The sequence below is a fragment of the Zalophus californianus genome, chromosome 13 (genome assembly GCF_009762305.2).
Source record: "Zalophus californianus isolate mZalCal1 chromosome 13, mZalCal1.pri.v2, whole genome shotgun sequence".
Classification (NCBI taxonomy): Eukaryota; Metazoa; Chordata; class Mammalia; order Carnivora; family Otariidae; genus Zalophus; species Zalophus californianus.
The window spans coordinates 62,429,112-62,447,857 of NC_045607.1; the positions used below are offsets into that span (position 1 = coordinate 62,429,112).

The 18,746-nt window shown below is 38.7% G+C and overlaps 1 protein-coding gene across 11 annotated transcripts in view; it reads right to left on the reverse strand.

Annotated features, from left to right (window-relative positions):
- The window catches only part of KDM4C (lysine demethylase 4C), a 567,234-nt gene that overhangs the window by 370,208 nt on the left and 178,280 nt on the right, over positions 1-18,746 (reverse strand). For all 11 annotated transcript variants that reach the window (XR_003523671.2, XM_027615394.2, XM_027615392.2 and 8 more), the window contains one exon: positions 1,849-1,952. Coding sequence is in view for 10 of the 11 variants with exons in the window: in XM_027615394.2 (XP_027471195.1) it covers positions 1,849-1,952 (104 nt within the window). In the remaining variant the exon portion in view is untranslated. The remainder of the gene's footprint in view (positions 1-1,848; positions 1,953-18,746) is intronic.

Here is an 18,746-nt window from a genome sequence, read left to right on the forward strand (position 1 = left end):
CTGGGGAAATGAACCAATCCCATGGTCTGCTATTTCACATGATCCCCTCTCCAAAGACCAGCTTGATCAATATCTATCACCAGCCCTAAAATCATAAAGGATTTTCTGTCCTTGGGAGACTCTAGTCCACTCATTCTCCTCTCCCTTCTAAAATTCCAACTTAAGGGGCGCGTGGGTGGCTCAGCCGGTTAAGCGTCTGCCTTCGGCTCAGGTCATGATCCCAAGGTCCTGGGATTGGGCCCCACATCGGGCTCCCTGCTCAGTGGGAAGCCTGCTTCTCCCTCTCCCACTCACCCTGCTTGTGTTCCTGCTCTCTCTATCCTCTCTGTCAAATAAATAAATAAAATCTTAAAAAATAAACTAAAAATCTTAATTAAAAAAATAAAATAAAATTCCAACTTAAATAAAAGTGTCTAATTAAGCTAATGCCAACCACCTAAAAGAAACACTCACTGATGATGTGTTTGAGACTGAAAAGCCCAGTGCCTAGAGGTATCTGCAAGTAAGGCAGAGCCCCACAGTGGCAGTGGCCCATGTGGGGGACACAGCCCCTGCCCTCTGTATCTGCAAGAGTGCTGCAGTCCATCACCAACTTCTCTCCACACACATGCACATCCCCCACAGTATACATCTCAAAGGCACACTTTGTGTCATGGCTAAGACTATGTGAGTAAAACAGCGGTGAGAGCATCCCTGCACACAAGAAAATATGACTCATCTCATGCATGAATACAGCATAGACAGTCTGTGAGTGAGCAGGGACCACCTCAAGTTGGAGAATGACTCTTGGTCCTTGAAAAACTTCTACTTTGAACAAAGCTGGGGGTGGGGGGTGGGATGCACTTTAAGGGCCCAAGATTAAGAAGAGGTAAAGATTTAGTCACAAGTGAAAACGGTGAAAAACAGCAAATATTACGGGAAGAAAAGTCAAATTAAAACTGAAGAAAAAAAAGATGAAGAAGAGTACAGCTATTTATTAATGTTTCTACAAGTAGCTAATTATTAAAACCTTCTCTGAGAGGGAGCTTTTACTTATCTGGTCAAAAGCTTTTTGTCATTTTAGCTTCTTCACATAAAAGTCCTCATGCTCCATAATAATTCTGACCCAGTAACTACCCATAGGCACAAAGAAAGAAGAACCTAGTATGTAGTGAGTCTTACAGAACTTAATCTTCAGAAATATTCCAAAGATCTGGCAATTTTATCCATAATGAACTCTCAAATGTATTATGTCTGAATATGTTTAGAAGAAACATACTGGTATCATAAAAATTGACTCCAACCAAACTAATAATAATTGAGTTCTTTTTTTTTTAAGATTTATATTTATTTGAGAGAGAGAGAGGGAGCACAAAAGTGGGGGGGGGGGCAGAAAGAAAAGCAGACTCCCCGCTGAGCACAGAGCCTACCGAGGGGCTCGCTCCCAGGACTCTGAGATCATGACCTGAGCCATAGTCAGATGCTTAACCGACTGAGCCACCCAGATGCCCCGGTTCTGAATTCCTTTTAAAAAAATAGATCACATATATATAAATTATGTTGTTCATATAAAAGACTTTAATGTAGAAGTGCTACATCTTACTTTGTTGAATGTCCTGCATTTTATTTTCAGTATTGTTATAAGTGAACTATAACCAGCATGAAATTATAGTAAATGTATCCATACATAAAATTTCAAATTAGTATTTAGATAAATAATTGTTATGTTATAAAACAAGAATCTGAATTTTTCTCCCCACATCCTAAAAACCCTATTTGAAGTCAAGGATATATTAGTTTGTGTTAAATTTGTCTTACATAAAAATACTACACACACAAAATGAATGTTAAAGAATAACACTAATATACCTTGTCAAAGGGAATGCCATACTTCTTCAATACTGAGGGAGAGATCAGTGTCATCTTATGGCGAAGAAATGCATCACACCCTTGAGAACTGCTTGGGAAAAAACCTAAATGGAAACAACAAATATAAGTAGTAATTTGCCAATTATGATAAAATTTCAGATAGATTTTTTTAAAGCTTATGTTCTAGTATTCCCACAGAATGACAGTTTTATGCAAATATAAACCAACTCCATCATCAAGAAAACCCTGGTACTAAAAATTAGAGTCAGAATTCTTAAAAGCTAAGGGATACATATTTATATCACTAAAGGCTGACCTTCATTACAAAAAGAGCTACCAAGAATTGTTTTTATAACATATAAAATTACTGAGCCTTACAAATTTCAACTTACAAATTTTAATTCAATCTAATATCTGATAAATGGACAAAACAATAAAGATGGTTAGGAAAGGTAAATACACATTTTAATAGAGAAATCTCTCACTTTAAAAAGACTCCAAAAGCAATCATTCCAGATGCATTTGTCCCAATGCCTGGCAAAGAGAAGAAACAGCAGTTTCCCACCTTTCTGTGTTTCTTTCTGATCAATTTAATACAGTTAATTGCTACTGTAGATAATGCTGCTATAAACACAGGGGTGTATTTATCCCTTTGAATTAGTATTTTTGTATTCTTTGGGTAAATTTCACTCATACATGGAATTTAAGAAACAAAACAAGCAAGCAAAGGGGGAAAAAAAGAGAGAGAGAGAGGCAAACCAAGAAATGACTCTTAACCTAACTACAGAAAGCAAACTAATGGTTACCAGAGGAGAGATGGGCAAGGGGGATGGGTGAAATGGGTAATGGGGATTAAGGAGGGCATTTGTTGTGATGAGAAGTGTTGGATCACTATATTGTACACTTGAAACTTATATTACACTGTATGTTAACTAACTGGAATTTAAATAAAAACTTAAAAAAAAAAAAAAGGTTAGCTGCTACCAGTTTCCTGAACCAAATTCTTGGGACAGCTCTGGTCAAATGCTTGGAAACCTACCCCACCAGTCTGTGTGGGAGCAGTGTTTTGAGGAGTCCTTTAAATGAGGAAGCCTAACATGCAGCAACTCTTTCACTCAACAGTATATCATGTACCAAAATATAGTCGTTTTCTCCACCACTGACTTCATTCCTGCACTTTGTCTGAGGCAGACTCATTAATTCAGCTATGCAAGCTACAGGAAAATGAACGTGCATAATGCCCTGCTCTTCACCTTATTCACTCAGAGACAAACACCATCATGCCAAATCGAGTGGGAAAGCAAGAAGGGAAAGAGACACCTGGAAAAGACAGAGGAGAATCCTAGAGAGAGAACCCAGAAGGAAAACAGAACTCACCAGGAAAACAAGGTGAAGAACAGATGATGTTTAACTCCTCCACTGCCAAAATGAAGAGAAAGCCACTGGAAATATTACTTATCTAACTCTGTAGCTCACTACATGCAAACAGCTCAAGCATGTGACCAATTTGACAAAAGGACTACTAGTACTCATTAACTAACCATGAACCATTTTAACTTCATAGAAGTGTTTCACAGAATATTTTTTTTTAATTTTTTTATTGTTATGTTAATCACCATATATTACATCATTAGTTTTTGGTGCAGTGTTCCATGATTCATTGTTTGTTCATAACACCCAGTGCTCCATGCAGAACGTGCCCTCCTCAGTACCCATCACCAGGCTAACCCATCCCCCTACCCCCCTCCCCTCTAGAACCCTCAGTTTGTTTTTCAGAGTCCATCATCTCTCATGGTTCGTCTCCCCCTCTGACATACTCCCCTTTTCTTCCTCTCCTGTTATCTTCTTCTTTTTCTTTTTTCTTAAAATATGTTGCATTATTTGTTTCAGAAGTACAGATCTGTGATTCAACAGTCTTGCACAATTCACAGCGCTCACCGTAGCACATACCCTCCCCAATATCTATCATCCAGCCACCCCATCCCTCCCACCCCCAACCACTCCAGTAACACTCAGTTTCTTTCCTGAGATTAAGAATTCCTCATATCAGTGAGGTCATGTGATACATGTCTTTCTCTGATTGACTTATTTCACTCAGCATAACACCCTCCAGTTCCATCCACGTCGTTGCAAATGGCAAGATCTCATTCCTTTTGATGGCTGCATAATATTCCATTGTGTATATATACCACCTCTTCTTTATCCATTCATCTGTCGATGGGCATCTTGGCTCTTTCCACAGTTTGGCTATGGTGGACATTGCTGCTATAAACATTGGGGTACACGTACCCCTTCGGGTCCCTACATTTGTATCTTTGTGGTAAATACCCAGTAGTGCAATTGCTGGATCGAACGGTAGCTCTAATTTCAACTGTTTGAGGAACCTCCATACTGTTTTCCAGAGGGGTTGCACCAGCTTGCATTCCCACCAACAGTGTAGGAGGGTTCCCCTTTCTCCACATCCCCGCCAACATCTCTCGTTTCCTGACTTGTTAATTTCAGCCATTCTGACAGGTGTGAGGTGGTATCTCACTGAGGTTTTGATTTGGATTTCCCTGATGCCAAGCGATGTTGAGCACTTTTTCATGTGCCTGTTGGCCATTTGGATGTCTTCTTTGGAGAAATATCTGTTCATGTCTTCTGCCCATTTCTTGATTGGATTATTTGTTCTTTGAGTGTTGAGTTTGATAAGTTCTTTATAGATTTTGGATACTAGCCCTTTATCTGATACGTCATTTGCAAATATTTTCTCCCATTCTGTCGGTTGTCTTTTGGTTTTGTGGACTGTTTCTTTTGCTGTGCAGAAGCTTTTTATCTTGATGAAATCCCAATAGTTCATTTTTGCCCTGGCTTCCCGTGCCTTTGGCGATGTTTCTAGGAAGAAGTTCCTGCGGCTAAGGTCGAAAAGGTTGCTACCTGTGTTCTCCTTTAGGATTTTGATGGACTCCTGTCTCACGTTTAGGTCTTTCAACCATTTGGAGTCTATTTTTGTGTGTGGTGTAAGGAAATGATCCAGTTTCATTCTTCTGCATGTGGTTGTCCAATTTTCCCAACACCATTTGTTGAAGAGACTGTCTTTTTTCCATTGGACATTCTTTCCTGCTTTGTCAAAAATAAGTTGACCATAGAGTTGAGGGTCCATTTCTGGGCTCTCAATTCTGTTCCATTGATCTATGTGTCTGTTTTTGTGCCAGTACCATACTGTCTTGATGATGACAGCTTTGTAATAGAGCTGGAAGTCCGGAATTGTGATGCCACCAGCTTTGCTTTTCTTTTTCAGTATTCCTCTGGCTATTCTGGGTCTCTTCTGGTTCCATATAAGTTTTAGGATTATTTGTTCCATTTCTTTGAAAAAAGTGGATGGTATTTTGATGGGGATTGCATTGAATGTGTAGATTGCTCTAGGTAGCATTGACATCTTCACAATGTTGATTCTCCCAATCCATGAGCATGGAACGTTTTTCCATTTCTTTGTGTCTTCTTCAATTTCTTTCCTGAGTATTTTATAGTTTTCTGAGTACAGATCCTTTGCCTCTTTGGTTAGATTTATTCCTAGGTATCTAATGGTTTTGGGTGCAATTGTAAATGGGATAGACTCCTTGATTTGTCTCTCTTCTGTCTTGTTGTTGGTGTATAGGAATGCCACTGATTTCTGTGCATTGATTTTATACCCTGCTACTTTACTGAATTCCTGTATGAGTTCTAGCAGTTTTGGGGTGGAGTCTTTTGGGTTTTCCACATACAGTATCATATCATCTGCAAAGAGTGAGAGTTTGACTTCCTCTTTGCCGATTTGGATGCCTTTTATTTCTTTTTGTTGTCTGATTGCTGTGGCTAGGACTTCTAATACTATGTTGAATAGCAGTGGTGAGAGTGGACATCCCTGCCGCGTTCCTGACCTTAGGGGAAAAGCTCTCAGCCTTTCCCCATTGAGAATGATATTCGCTGTAGGTTTTTCGTAGATGGCTTTTATGATACTGAGGTATGTACCCTCTATGCCTATACTCTGAAGAGTTTTGATCAAGAAAGGATGTTGTACTTTGTCAAATGCTTTTTCTGCATCTATTGAGAGGATCATATGATTCTTGTTCTTTCTTTTGTTAATGTATTGTATCACGTTGATTGATTTGCGGATGTTGAACCAGCCTTGCAGCCCAGGAATAAATCCCACTTGGTCGTGGTGATTAATCCTTTTAATGTACTGTTGGATCCTATTGGCTAGTATTTTGGTGAGAATTTTTGCATCCATGTTCATCAAGGATATTGGTCTGTAATTCTCTTTTTTGATGGGGTCTTTGTCTGGTTTTGGGATCAAGGTAATGCTGGCCTCATAAGATGAGTTTGGAAGTTTCCCTTCCATTTCTATTTTTTGGAACAGTTTCAGGAGAATAGGTATTAATTCTTCTTGAAATGTCTGACAGAATTCCCCTGGGAAGCCATCTGGCCCTGGGCTTTTGTTTCTTGGGAGATTTTTGATGACTGTTTCAATTTCCGTAGTGGTTATAGGTCTGTTCAGGTTTTCTATTTCTTCCTGGTTCAATTTTGGTAGTTGATACATCTCTAGGAATGCACCCATTTCTTCCAGGTTATCTAATTTGCTGGCATAGAGTTGCTAATAATATGTTCTTATAATTGTTTGTATTTCTTTGGTGTTGCTTGTGATCTCTCCTCTTTCATTCATGATTTTGTTGATTTGGGTCATTTCTCTTTTCTTTTTGATCAGTCTGGCCAGGGGTTTATCAATCTTGTTAATTCTTTCAAAGAACCAGCTCCTAGTTTCGTTGATCTGTTCTACTGTTCTTTTGGTTTCTAGTTCATTGATTTCTGCTCTGATCTTTATGATTTCTCTTCTCCTGCTGGGTTTAGGCTTTCTTTGCTGTTCTTTCTCCAGCTCCTTTAGATGTAGGGTTAGGTTGTGTATTTGAGACCTTTCTTGTTTCTTGAGAAAGGCTTGTATTGCTATATACTTTCCTCTCAGGACTGCCTTTGCTGTATCCCAAAGATTTTGAACAGTTGTGTTTTCATTTTCATTGGTTTCCATGAATTTTTTTAATTCTTCTTTAATTTCTTGGTTGACCCATTCATTCTTTAGTAGGATGCTCTTTAGCCTCCATGTATTTGAGTTCTTTCCGACTTTCCTCTTGTGGTTGAGTTCTAGTTTCAAAGCATTGTGGTCTGAAAATATGCAGGGAATGATCCCAATCTTTTGGTACCGATTGAGACCTGATTTGTGACCTAGGATGTGATCAATTCTGGAGAATGTTCCATGGGCACTAGAGAAGAATGTGTATTCCGTTGCTTTGGGATGGAATGTTCTGAATATGTCTGTGAAGTCCATTTGGTCCAGTGTGTCATTTAACGTCTTTATTTCCTTGTTGATCTTTTGCTTTGATGATCTGTCCATTTCAGTCAGGGGGGTGTTAAAATCCCCCACTATTATTGTATTGTTGTCAATGTGTTTCTTTGCTTTTGTTATTAATTGCCTTATATAATTGGCTGCTCCCATGTTCGGGGCATAGATATTTACAATTGTTAGATCTTCTTGTTGGATAGACCCTTTAAGTAGGATATAGTGTCCTTCCTCATCTCTTATTACAGTCTTTGTTTTAAAATCTAGTTTGTCTGATATAAGGATTGCCACCCCAGCTTTCTTTTGGTGTCCATTAGCATGGTAAATGGTTTTCCACCCCCTCACTTTCAATCTGGGGGTGTCTTTGGGTGTAAAATGAGTCTCTTGCAGACAGCATATGGATGGGTCTTGTTTTTTAATCCAATCTGATAGCCTGTGTCTTTTGATTGGGGCATTCAGCCCATTTACATTCAGGGTAACTATTGAAAGGTATGAATTTAGTGCCATTGTATTACCTGTAAGGTGACTGTTAACTGCCTGTTGTCTGTGTTCGTTTCTGCTCTTTGCTGCTTTTAGGTTCTCTCTTTGCTTAGAGGACCCCTCTCAATATTTCTTGGAGGGCTGGTTTCGTGTTTGCAAATTCCTTTAGTTTTTGTTTGTTCTGGAAGCTTTTGATCTCTCCTTCTATTTTCAATGATAGCCTAGCTGGATATAGTATTCTTGGCTGCATATTTTTCTCGTTTAGTGCTCTGAAGATATCTTGCCAGTCCTTTCTGGCCTGCCAGGTCTCTGTGGATAGGTCTGTTGCCAATCTAATGTTTCTACCATTGTAGGTTACATATCTCTTCTCCCGAGCTGCTTTCAGGATTTTCTCTTTGTCTCTGAGACTCGTAAGTTTTACTATTAGATGTCGGGGTGTTGACCTATTTTTATTGATTTTGAGAGGGGTTCTCTGTGCCTCCTGGATTTTAATGCCTGTTTCCTTCCTCACATTAGGGAAGTTCTCTGCTATAATTTGCTCCAATATACCTTCTGCCCCTCTCTCTCTCTCTTCTTCTTCTGGGATCCCAATTATTCTAATGTTGTTTCGTCTTATCGTATCACTTATCTCTCGAATTCTGCCCTCGTGATCCTGTAGTTGTTTCTCTCTCTTTTTCTCAGCCTCTTTATTTTCTATCATTTGGTCTTCTATATCGCTGATTCTCTCTTCTGCCTCATTTATCCTAGCATTTAGTGCCCCCATTTTTGATTGCACCTCATCAATAGCCTTTTTGATTTCGATTTGGTTAGATTTTAGTTCTTTTATTTCTCCAGAAAGGGTTTCTCTAATAACTTCCACGCTTTTTTCAAGCCCAGCTAGTATCTTTAAAGTCATGATTCTGAACTCTAGGTCCGACATCGTACTAATGTCCGTATTGAGTAGGTCCCTGGCTGACGGTACTACCTCTTGTTCTTTTTGCTGAGGTGATTTCTTTCGTCTTGTCATTTTGTCCAGAGGAGAATAGATGAATGAGAGAACAAAAGGCTAACAGGTTTACTACGTCCCCAGCAAATATACTGTATACAAATCAGAAAAGACCTGAAACCAGGGGAAAAGAAAGGGAAAGAAAGAAAAAAGAGAAAAAGAAAAAAAAAAAGAAAAAAAAGATAAAAACAAAAACAAAACAATTCAAAAAAGGCAGAATATGATCAAATATGATCAGGCTAGTGCATAGATCAGTGCCACACACTAGATTTTGGGCGTATTTTGGTCTGTTAGAAAAAAGTGCCTCCTAAAATTTTAAAGGAAGAAAGACATATATGTACAAAATAAGGGTTGATACAATGAAGGGATGGAAGATGACTGTAAAGATGAAAATTATAAAAGATTTTATAAAAGGACTTGGTAAGATAAGTTGTTTGAGAAAAGAAAGAAGATTTTAGGAAAAAAAAAAAAAAAGGAAAAAGGGAGAGAATGTGATCAGGCAGGAGACTAGAACAAAGCCATACACTAGTGGTTTAGGGTATATTTTGATCTGTTAGAAGAAACTGTACCTCAAAATTTTAAAGAGAGAACAACTTATATATATATGCCAAAAACAAGGATAACTACTATGAAGGGATAAAATATGACTCTAAAAATGAAAAAAAAAATGTTTTTTTTTTAAAAAAAAGGGATTTATAAGATGTTCGTTGAAAAAGGGAGAAAGAAAAATAAAAAAAAGTCAACAAAAATTAACTGATGAAATAATGAATCATGGTAAAAAAAAAAAAAAAAAAAAAAGAAGCCATGAATCTATGTGCAGTATTCCCCTAGCGCTGGAGTTCTCCTATTCTCCTTGATCGATCAACTTGGTCTTGGCTTGCTGGCTGTTTGTGTTGATCTTCTGGGGGAGGGGCCTGTTGCTGTGGTTTCCAAATGTCTTTGCCGGAGGCGGAATTGCCCCGCCCTTGTCGGTCCGGGCTAAGCAAGCTGCTCCAGTTTGCTCTCAGGAGCTTTTGTTCCCTGCAAGCTCTCGGTACAGCTTTGGAGGACCAGGGCGAAAATGGCGGCCTCCCAGTCTCCGCCCGGAGGAGCCGAGAACTCGGGGCCCCACTCCTCAGTGCGCCCCCAGAGAAAAGCAGTCACTCCCGTGTCCCCGGTCTCTGGCCGCACTCCGTGCTCACCCGGCCTGTGATCGAGCGTTGCTATCTCTGGCACCCGACCCCGCTCGGAGTCTCCAAACCAAGCAGATCCCTGCAGTGCGTTCCCGCACCGCTCCTCCCTGGGAAGGAAGGGGAGTCTCCCCGGATCTGCTGCTTGTTGGGTCCTTGCTGGGGGAGCCGTGCCCCGACTGGGCCGCAGATCACAGTTTATGGCAACCCCGAGCTGAGAGCCCGCGACTCTGCTCCGTATCTGCAGCCGGCTTCCCCGCCCCGACACCTGGGAGCTCTGCCGCACTAAGGCACCCCCGGTCTCTCTGTGACCCCAAGGGTCCTGAGACCACACTGTCCCGGGAGGATTCCACCCCCCGCTTAGCCACTGCAGCGACGTCCCTCCGCCGAGCCAACTTTTAAAAGGTCCGATTTTGTGCTCCGCGGCTCTAGCACTTGCCAGAAGCGGCCGGCGGAGGCCCCTCCCCCGCCGTCTATCCTCCCGAATATCGCCTCGGATTCACTTCTCCGCACGTCCTACCTTCCAGTAAGTGGTCGCTTCTCTGTTCAGAGAGTTGTTGCTACTCTCCTGTTCGATCTCCTGTTGAGTTCGTAGGTGTTCAGAATGGTTTGATCCCTATTCAGCTGAATTCCTGAGACCAGACAAAATCTAGGTCTCCTACTCCTCCGCCATCTTGCTCCGCCCCCTTCACAGAATATTTTTAAAGTAAATCAAAACCACAATGAGATACCACCTTACACCAGTTAGAATGGCTAAAATTAACAAGACAGGGAACAACAAATGTTGGTGAGGATGCAGAGAAAGGGGAACCCTCTTACACTTTTGGTGGGAATGCAAGCAGGTGCAGCACTCTGGAAAACAGTATGTCAGTTCCTCGGGACGTTAAAAGTAGAGCTACCCTATGACCCAGCAATTGCACGACTGGGTATTTACCCCAAAGATACAGATATAGTGAAAAGAAGGGCCATATGCACCCCAGTGTTCATAGCAGCAATGTCCACAATAGCCAAACTGTAGAAGGAGCCGAGATGCCCTTCAACAGATGAATGGATAAAGAAGATGTGGTACATATATACAATGGAATATAATTCAGCCATCAGAAAGGATGAATACCTACCATTTACACTGACATGGATAGAACTGGAGGGTATTATGCTAAGTGAAATAAGTCAATCAGAGAGACAGTTATTATATGGTTTCACTCATATGTTGGAACATAAGGAATAGCACAGAGGATCATAGGGGAAGGGAGGAAAAACTGAATAGAAAGAAATCAGAGACAGAGACAAACTGTGAGAGACTCCTGACTCCGGAAACCAAACTGAGGGTTGCGGAAAGGGAGGTGGGTGGGGGGATGGGGTAACTGGGTGATGGGCATTAAGGAGGGCATGTGATGTGATGAGCACTGGGTATATTATATGCAAATAATGAATCATTGAACACTACATCAAAAACTAATGATTAATATTTGTTAGCTAACTGAATTTAAATTTAAAAAAGAAAAAGAAAAAGAAAATAAATAAATAAAGTAAGTAAGACTTTATTGATGCCACCATGGAGTATGTGATCATCAGAAGGAAACAGATCAATCAGCCAGGAAAGAGCCATGAGGGTATAAGAAACCACCTGCTTAAGAATCTGCATCTGAATTTTTTAAATAGCTAGAAATTTTTAAATAGCTGTTTTCAAAGAAAACAACAGAAATACTATCATTCCAAGGGCGCCTGGGTGGCTCAGTTGGTTAAGCATCTGACTCTTGATTTCGCTCAGGTCATGATCTCAGGATTGTGAGAGTGGGCTCCATGCTGGACATGGAGCCTGCTTAAGATTCTCTCTCTCCCTCTCCCTCTGCTCCTCCCGCCCCCCACCATGCCTCCACACTCGCGTGCACTCTCTCCCTCTCTAAAAAAGAAAAAAAAAAAAAAAAGAGAGAGAGAGAGAAATACTATCATTATCATTCCCTACAGTACCAATAGGAATAAAAGGAATCATTTTGCCCTATATGGTCATTTGATACAGCCCTCTGTGTATGGTTAATATTTATTATACATAAATAGAAAATAAAACATTATACCAAATAAGCAACCCTATGAAAAAAATGCAGATTTTAGTGAATGGAAAGAAAATACCACACTAATACAATGGCTGTATTTATATAGTAAGATATGCCGAGTCTTACACCACAGACAGTAAAGCACAGCAGGGTGGTCCCCAAACACACGACCCATGGAAATATTTTAATATTACAATTCAAGTGGATTTATCAAACTTTTCAAATCTGTAACTTTGTGCATCCTAAATGAATTGAGTTTTAAATTAAAATCAATGAAGAGAGAGGAGTCTATTCAATTTTCTTTTGATATGGATTTGTAATCAGGACCTGAACAATACGGTGACTGGCTGTGAGTTCATTTAAATTGGAAAACCACTGAAAGAAGGTAATTTGCAGTGTATTAAAAACTTTGGTTTAGAATTTATATTTACAACAGGCTATCAGAATTATATTTTGCTTGCTGGAAAACACCTCATAAACAGCACAAATTATGTTCAAAGCATGTGTCTCAAAATGAATTTTACCTCAAAATATCCACAAGAATACATGGTTCATATTCACCCTCACTCCAAGTCTATGAAAAGTATTTTATTCAACATATAAGCAACTTAATATAACCAGAATACTATTAGATACAAAATGATAATGTTTTTAAAAACTCAGAACTATGCTGGCTGAAGAAATGTTAGTGTCTTTTATAATAAGTAAAAAAAAAACAACTTTGGAGTCACTTGCATAAAAAAACAACAAAAGTAACTCTGATAGAAAAGATAATATTTAAGTAAAAATTCAACTTAAGATAATTAGAGTTTTTTAAGAGTCACCAAGAAAAGAAAAAATGTTAAAATTTTTGCAAATAAGTTCTTTAAAATATGCTTTTCAGAATCATTTTTTCTACTCTAATATTTGCTTTCTTGATGTTCTCTTTTTAAAGTTTTGAATAATTTATTTAGAAGAAACACTATAACATTCCATAAAAGTACTATAACATTCCATAAAATTTTCCAGTTTACCAGTCACACAGTGCAATAGTCCACTCTTTCACAATCTTGGAAATCAAGAAGTTCCAATAAAGAAAAAGTTCTACACTGACTCTTCAGTCATCTAGTAGTGGAAATAGCAGCTAGCATCCCACTACCACACCTCACACCCCATGGTCACCAGCTAATATACCATATGCAGAACACACAGAATAAACCTGACTCATCATTCTGCAGCATCTACTTTTGTCATGTTAGTCACTTGGTTTATTCTCACATAAAAACAAACATATTAAGGGAACAAGATACAAAATCTGCATGAGTGCTGTGGGGTTATGGGGTTTCAGTATCTCTCTTTTTTAAAAGATTTTATTTATTTGAGAGAGAGAGCATGCAAGCACAAGAGGGGGAGGGGAGTGCAGAGAGAGAGGGAGAAGCAGACTCCCCACAGGCAGGGAGCCCCACGCAGAGCTTGATCCCAGGACCCTGACATCATGACCTGAACCAAAGGCAGACACTTAACCAACTGAGCCACCCAGGAGCCCCCAGTCTCTTCTTCTATAGGGATACTTTGGTAGGAGCAGACCACAAGGTGCAAACTATGCTATGGGATTCTGTATAAATCTTACTTAATCCCCTCTTACTGGTGCTTAACACACACACTTACTTGAGCACCAACTTTCTTCTCTCCTTTACCACTCTTGACAAACACACACTTTTTCACTGGTATTAAATAGCAGAGCTGTTTTAGACCAAAGACCTAATTGTCTGAAATATTTAAAGCCACTCTCACCTTGTTCACGTGGCCAGCAAAACAATAGAGAATAGTTGTTAAGAACTTGCTGAGCCTTGCTGAGACATGGATTCCAAAGACAAATCCAACACTCATGTAGCTCTGACTAGTCATATGATCTCTCAGCTCCTCAGTTTCCTCATGTGTACAGTTATTATCTTCCTCACTGGAGTCTCTTTCCAGCTTTATTGAGACATAATTGGCATGTAACATTGTATAAGTTTAAGGTACAGAGTATGAATTTGATTCATGTACATATTATGAAATAATTACCATAATAAGTTAACATCCATCACCTCAAACAGTTACAAGTTTTTGTGTCTATGATAAGAACTTTTAAAATCTACTCTCTTGGCAACCTTCACATATACGATGCAGTATTAACTATAGCCACCATACTGTATAGTACATCCCCAGAACTTAACCTTCTTATAAGTTTGTACCTTTTGACCGCCATTACCCATTTCCTTTCCACCTTTGCCCACCACCTCTGGCAACCACTAATTTGTTCTCTGTATCTGTATGTTCAGTTTTTTTAGATTCCACATGTGAGATCATACAGTATTTGTCTTTGTCTGACTTATTTCACTTAGTATAATGTACTCAAGATTCATCCATGTTGTTACAAATGGCAGAATTTCCTTCTTATGGCTGAATAATATTCTGTCTTCATATATAACACATTTGCTTTATCCATTCAAATGTCAATGGACACTTTAGTTGTTTCTATGTATTGCCTACTGTGAATAACACTTCAATGAACGTGAGAGTGCAGATATCTCTTCTAAACAATGATTTAATCTCCCTTTGATATATATCCAGAAGAGGAATTGTCAGATCATACAGTAGTTATATATTTAATTTTCTGAAAAAACTCCATATTCGTTTCCATAGTGGCTGTCCTCACTGGATCATTATGGGAATCCAACAAGATAATGCTCAAAAAACTTAGCCATAGTCAAAAGGTGGAAGCAACCTAAATGTCCATCAACTGATAAAATGTGATAAATCCATACAATGAAATATTACTCAACCATAAAAAAGAATGAAATACTGATACATACTATAAAATGGAAAAGATGATAAGTAAAAGAAGTCAGACACAAAAGGTCACAAAATCAAAGGCTTGATTTTATGTATAGTGAAATATCCTGGATAGGTAAATACCTAGACAGAAAGCACACTAGTGGTTGTCAGGGATAAGGGAGAAGTGGGGGAGAGAAAACAGAGGGACTGATTAATAGATACAAGGTTTCCATTTAGGGTGATGAAATTCTCTTGGAACTTGATAGAGGTGATGATTACACAATAAGACCATACTAAATGCCACTGAATTGTACACTTCAAAATGGTTAATAGTTATGTTATGTGACTTTTACCTCAATTAAAAAAAAAATACTTGACACAAAGTAAATTTCAGTAAAAGTAACTATTCTTTTTATCCCTATTACTCATTTCCACCAAACTGACTCCAGTCCTCATGTTAATTCAACGAATCTTCCTTTTCCACTATCTCTGCAGCCTGCTAGCTGAGAAGGGGGAATCACAATCCCAAGAGACCTAAAGAAATAACTGGGGTGCTGTCACCAAAGGTCAATGGTTACTAAGCCTTAAAAACTGCCTCATCCCCTTAGGCCTTCTTACCTAAACCTAACGGTTTTAGTCACAAGTAACAAACATCCCCCTCAAAAAGGAGTTCCAACAGTCAAGGTAGAACTCGTAGAACAACTTCAGTTAAACTATATAGGTTTATTTTTAACCTCATAGTCACCTGTTGATTCTTCTATCTGGTTCTGTCTTTTGTTTTAAAATTAAATACCAAAACTCAAGCCTGGATTCCAAATGACAACTCATAATTGGGCTCCAATGTAAAAACCCTGTAAAACTAGAAAGACCAGACTGAGAAGATAGGTAATCACTTCTTTTACACTCCAAGCAATGGATACTGGTAAGGACACCACTTTACAACTTATTCCCTCCAGGGACGCCTGGGTGGCTCAGTCAGTTAAGCGTCCGCCTTTGGCTCAGGTCATGATCCCAGGGTCCTGGGATCGAATCCTGCATCTGGCTCCTTGCTCAGCAGGGAGTCTGCTTCTCCCTCTGCCTGCTGTTCCCCCTGCTTGTGTGCTCTCTCTCTCTCTCTCTAACAAATAAATAAAATCTTTAAAAAAGACAACTTATTCCGTCCATACCACCTCCTCCCCACAAGTAACACATTAGGATTTCTGTGACAGGTAAATCAATGAACTCCCAATGAAATGGTATCTGATTTGGAGGTAGGACACTGAAAGAATAGTTTGGAAAAACAATCTATGTTTCTACTAAACTTAAATAGTAAGAATACATAATCTGTTTTAAATAAATATTCCAAATTAGAACAAACTGCAATCCTGCATAGGATCCAAGAAGCAAAATAATTTAATTATATATTTCCAGAAGAATCCAAGAGAAAGGAAGAGCAATAACAAAAACTTATAATAAACTGCTTACATAACTTGATTTTTATTTTTTTTGGTCGTGATGAGAACTATGTAATTTTTTATTACAGAAAATGTCAAACATAAAGTAGAAGAGTATAATGAACCTCCATGTATATACACATCACCCACCTCCAACAATCATCAGCTCACGGTCAATCTTGTTTCTTCTATATTCCCACTCATTTTCTCCATTCTGTATTATTTTGCAGCAGGGCCCACACATTATATAATTTCATCTAGAAATATTTTTATCCACATCCCTACTTAAGACATCAACTTTAGAGGTTTAAGTTATAGTTGACCCTCTGTACATCCTACCATTCATGGTGCAATTAGTTTCTCAGGAAGGGGTAGAAAATTATCACAAGCTTCACTCAGCTCTAAGTTCCCATAATCTATCAAAAAAGGCTTCACTCTGCTCTAAGTGTCCCATGATCCATCAACATCAGTACTAGGAGAGATAGAGCTCCGTGGAGCACTCCAGAGGAGCACCAGAAATTCACACTGAGGGGCGCCTGGGTGGCTCAGATGGTTAAGCATCTGCCTTGGGCTCAGGTCATGAACTCAGGGTCCTGGGATAGAGCCCCACATCAGGCTCCCTGCTTGGCGGAGGCCTGCTTCTCCCTCACCCTCTGCTGTTCCCCCTGCTTGTGCTCTCTTGCTCTGTCAAATAAATAAAATCTTTAAAAGAAAAAGGAAAGAAATTCACACTGACTGTGGTTTTTTTTTAAACATGTTACAGATTTGTTTATTTATTTATTTATTTACTTATTTATTTTTTATGTTATGTTAGTGGTCTTGAGAAGGATGGTGGTTCTCCTAAACAACTGCCTTATTTTATCTCCTGAACACAGTACACCATGTAATGGTCAAGTTTTTTTCCATTTCAATATGGCTGGCACAACATTTAGAGTTAAAATTTCCACCTAATTTAACAAGTATATGGGTCATTACATATGGTTTTTCATTGCATTCCTAAGACCACTTTGTTTCAGATCCCACTTTCTCCCCTTGATATGACACATGGACCACACAGGCATAGATCAAGGACTCCCCAGGCCAAATACTTTGGGCTCAAACAGGTCATAGTCAAGGTATCCAGAATTTTCCTGGCTGAGCTTCCACCCAAAAAATCAAAGTACTCTTAATTTCCCTCCATAGTAATTCCTCCCTGCCAGCCAATATTCCCTTCCTGAATTCTTCCTTCCCATTCTCTGCTGTCACTTCTCAGAATTGTCTTTCACCCTACATTAGAATTACACTAGCTTGGTATATGCTATGTATTATTGACCAATGTCTAAAATCCTAGAACATAACTGGACATAAAATATTCAGATATATTTAAACACAGCAATATCGGACATCAAATTATGAGAAAAGTAAGCTTAGGGACTGTTGAACCATTCTTAATACAACTCAGCTGATAGAAAGATGAAAATAACACACCCTGACACACCACATCCCACCCACAGATACTTACCTGTCCACCTCCTGGAACAGGGATCCCTGCAAATAAGGCTAAGGCTCTCGTTCCACAGGCTTAAACTCAAGACTACTAGTCATTAAAAGAGACACACCCCAAAACTATTTTTAAAAAAACTAAATTAATCCTTCATAATAATGACTCTTCTGTTCCTTCTTCCTGAATGTTGTTTTAAAACAAGTCACAACTAAAATACCTGCTAAGTATAAGAATTTACTTCCCTTACTGCCATCTGAAACAAGATTCCTACTGATCATTCACACTTCCAAACTCAGCTGCACAAAGCCCTAACTCATATATTCTTTCCCAGTAACCAAAATTTTGACCACAGTAAATCATCTTCAATTATTTTAATATTGGCTGGCATTTTATCCACAATAAAAAACTAATGGAATACAGTCCTTTGCAAAAAATTTTAGTCATTCCCAATTTACTTTAATCCATACTTTGCTTAACTCAATAGAACAGCAAAGATATTGTCTTACTTCTAAATTAGATGAGATTTAGACATTCTAAAAAGTGAAAATGTTCAAAACTGTCATTCATGATTTAATATTATACTTCCTATTCTCCATTCAATTGTATCAAACCAAAAATCAGAAAGAATGTAATGGCATTATAGGCAAACGTAACAAGTATAAAAATTGCAACAATTCACTTGAGTTGTTTTTTATTACACTTAGGTCTACACAATATTGAAAAAAAACCTATATAAATGAAAAAGCAGCTGAAGGGCAAAATCAAACTCCTGGCTTTATTAGATGCAGACTTAATGTCTTTGAGATAAAATATTTGTAGGTGCCACAGTCAATCAAGATTTCAATAGAAACCAAAGATGAAAGCATTCGTGCATAAAAGGCAAGTGTGATAATTATGATGTGCAGACAAGATAATGGAAACTATCCTAGGCTGCTTTTCATTTTCTGTATCAACTGCTGCCTTGACCTAGACATCCAAAAATGTTCCATCACATTTACTGCATTATTTTATCATTTTAATTATTTAACAGAATTTAATTAATTTGGTTGGCATCTGCTCAGTCAGGATGGGAATCCTCTACTGTCTCACAGGGTCTTTTCCCTGTGTCATTTCCCAAAATAATCCTGCAAAACAGTTTTGAATAA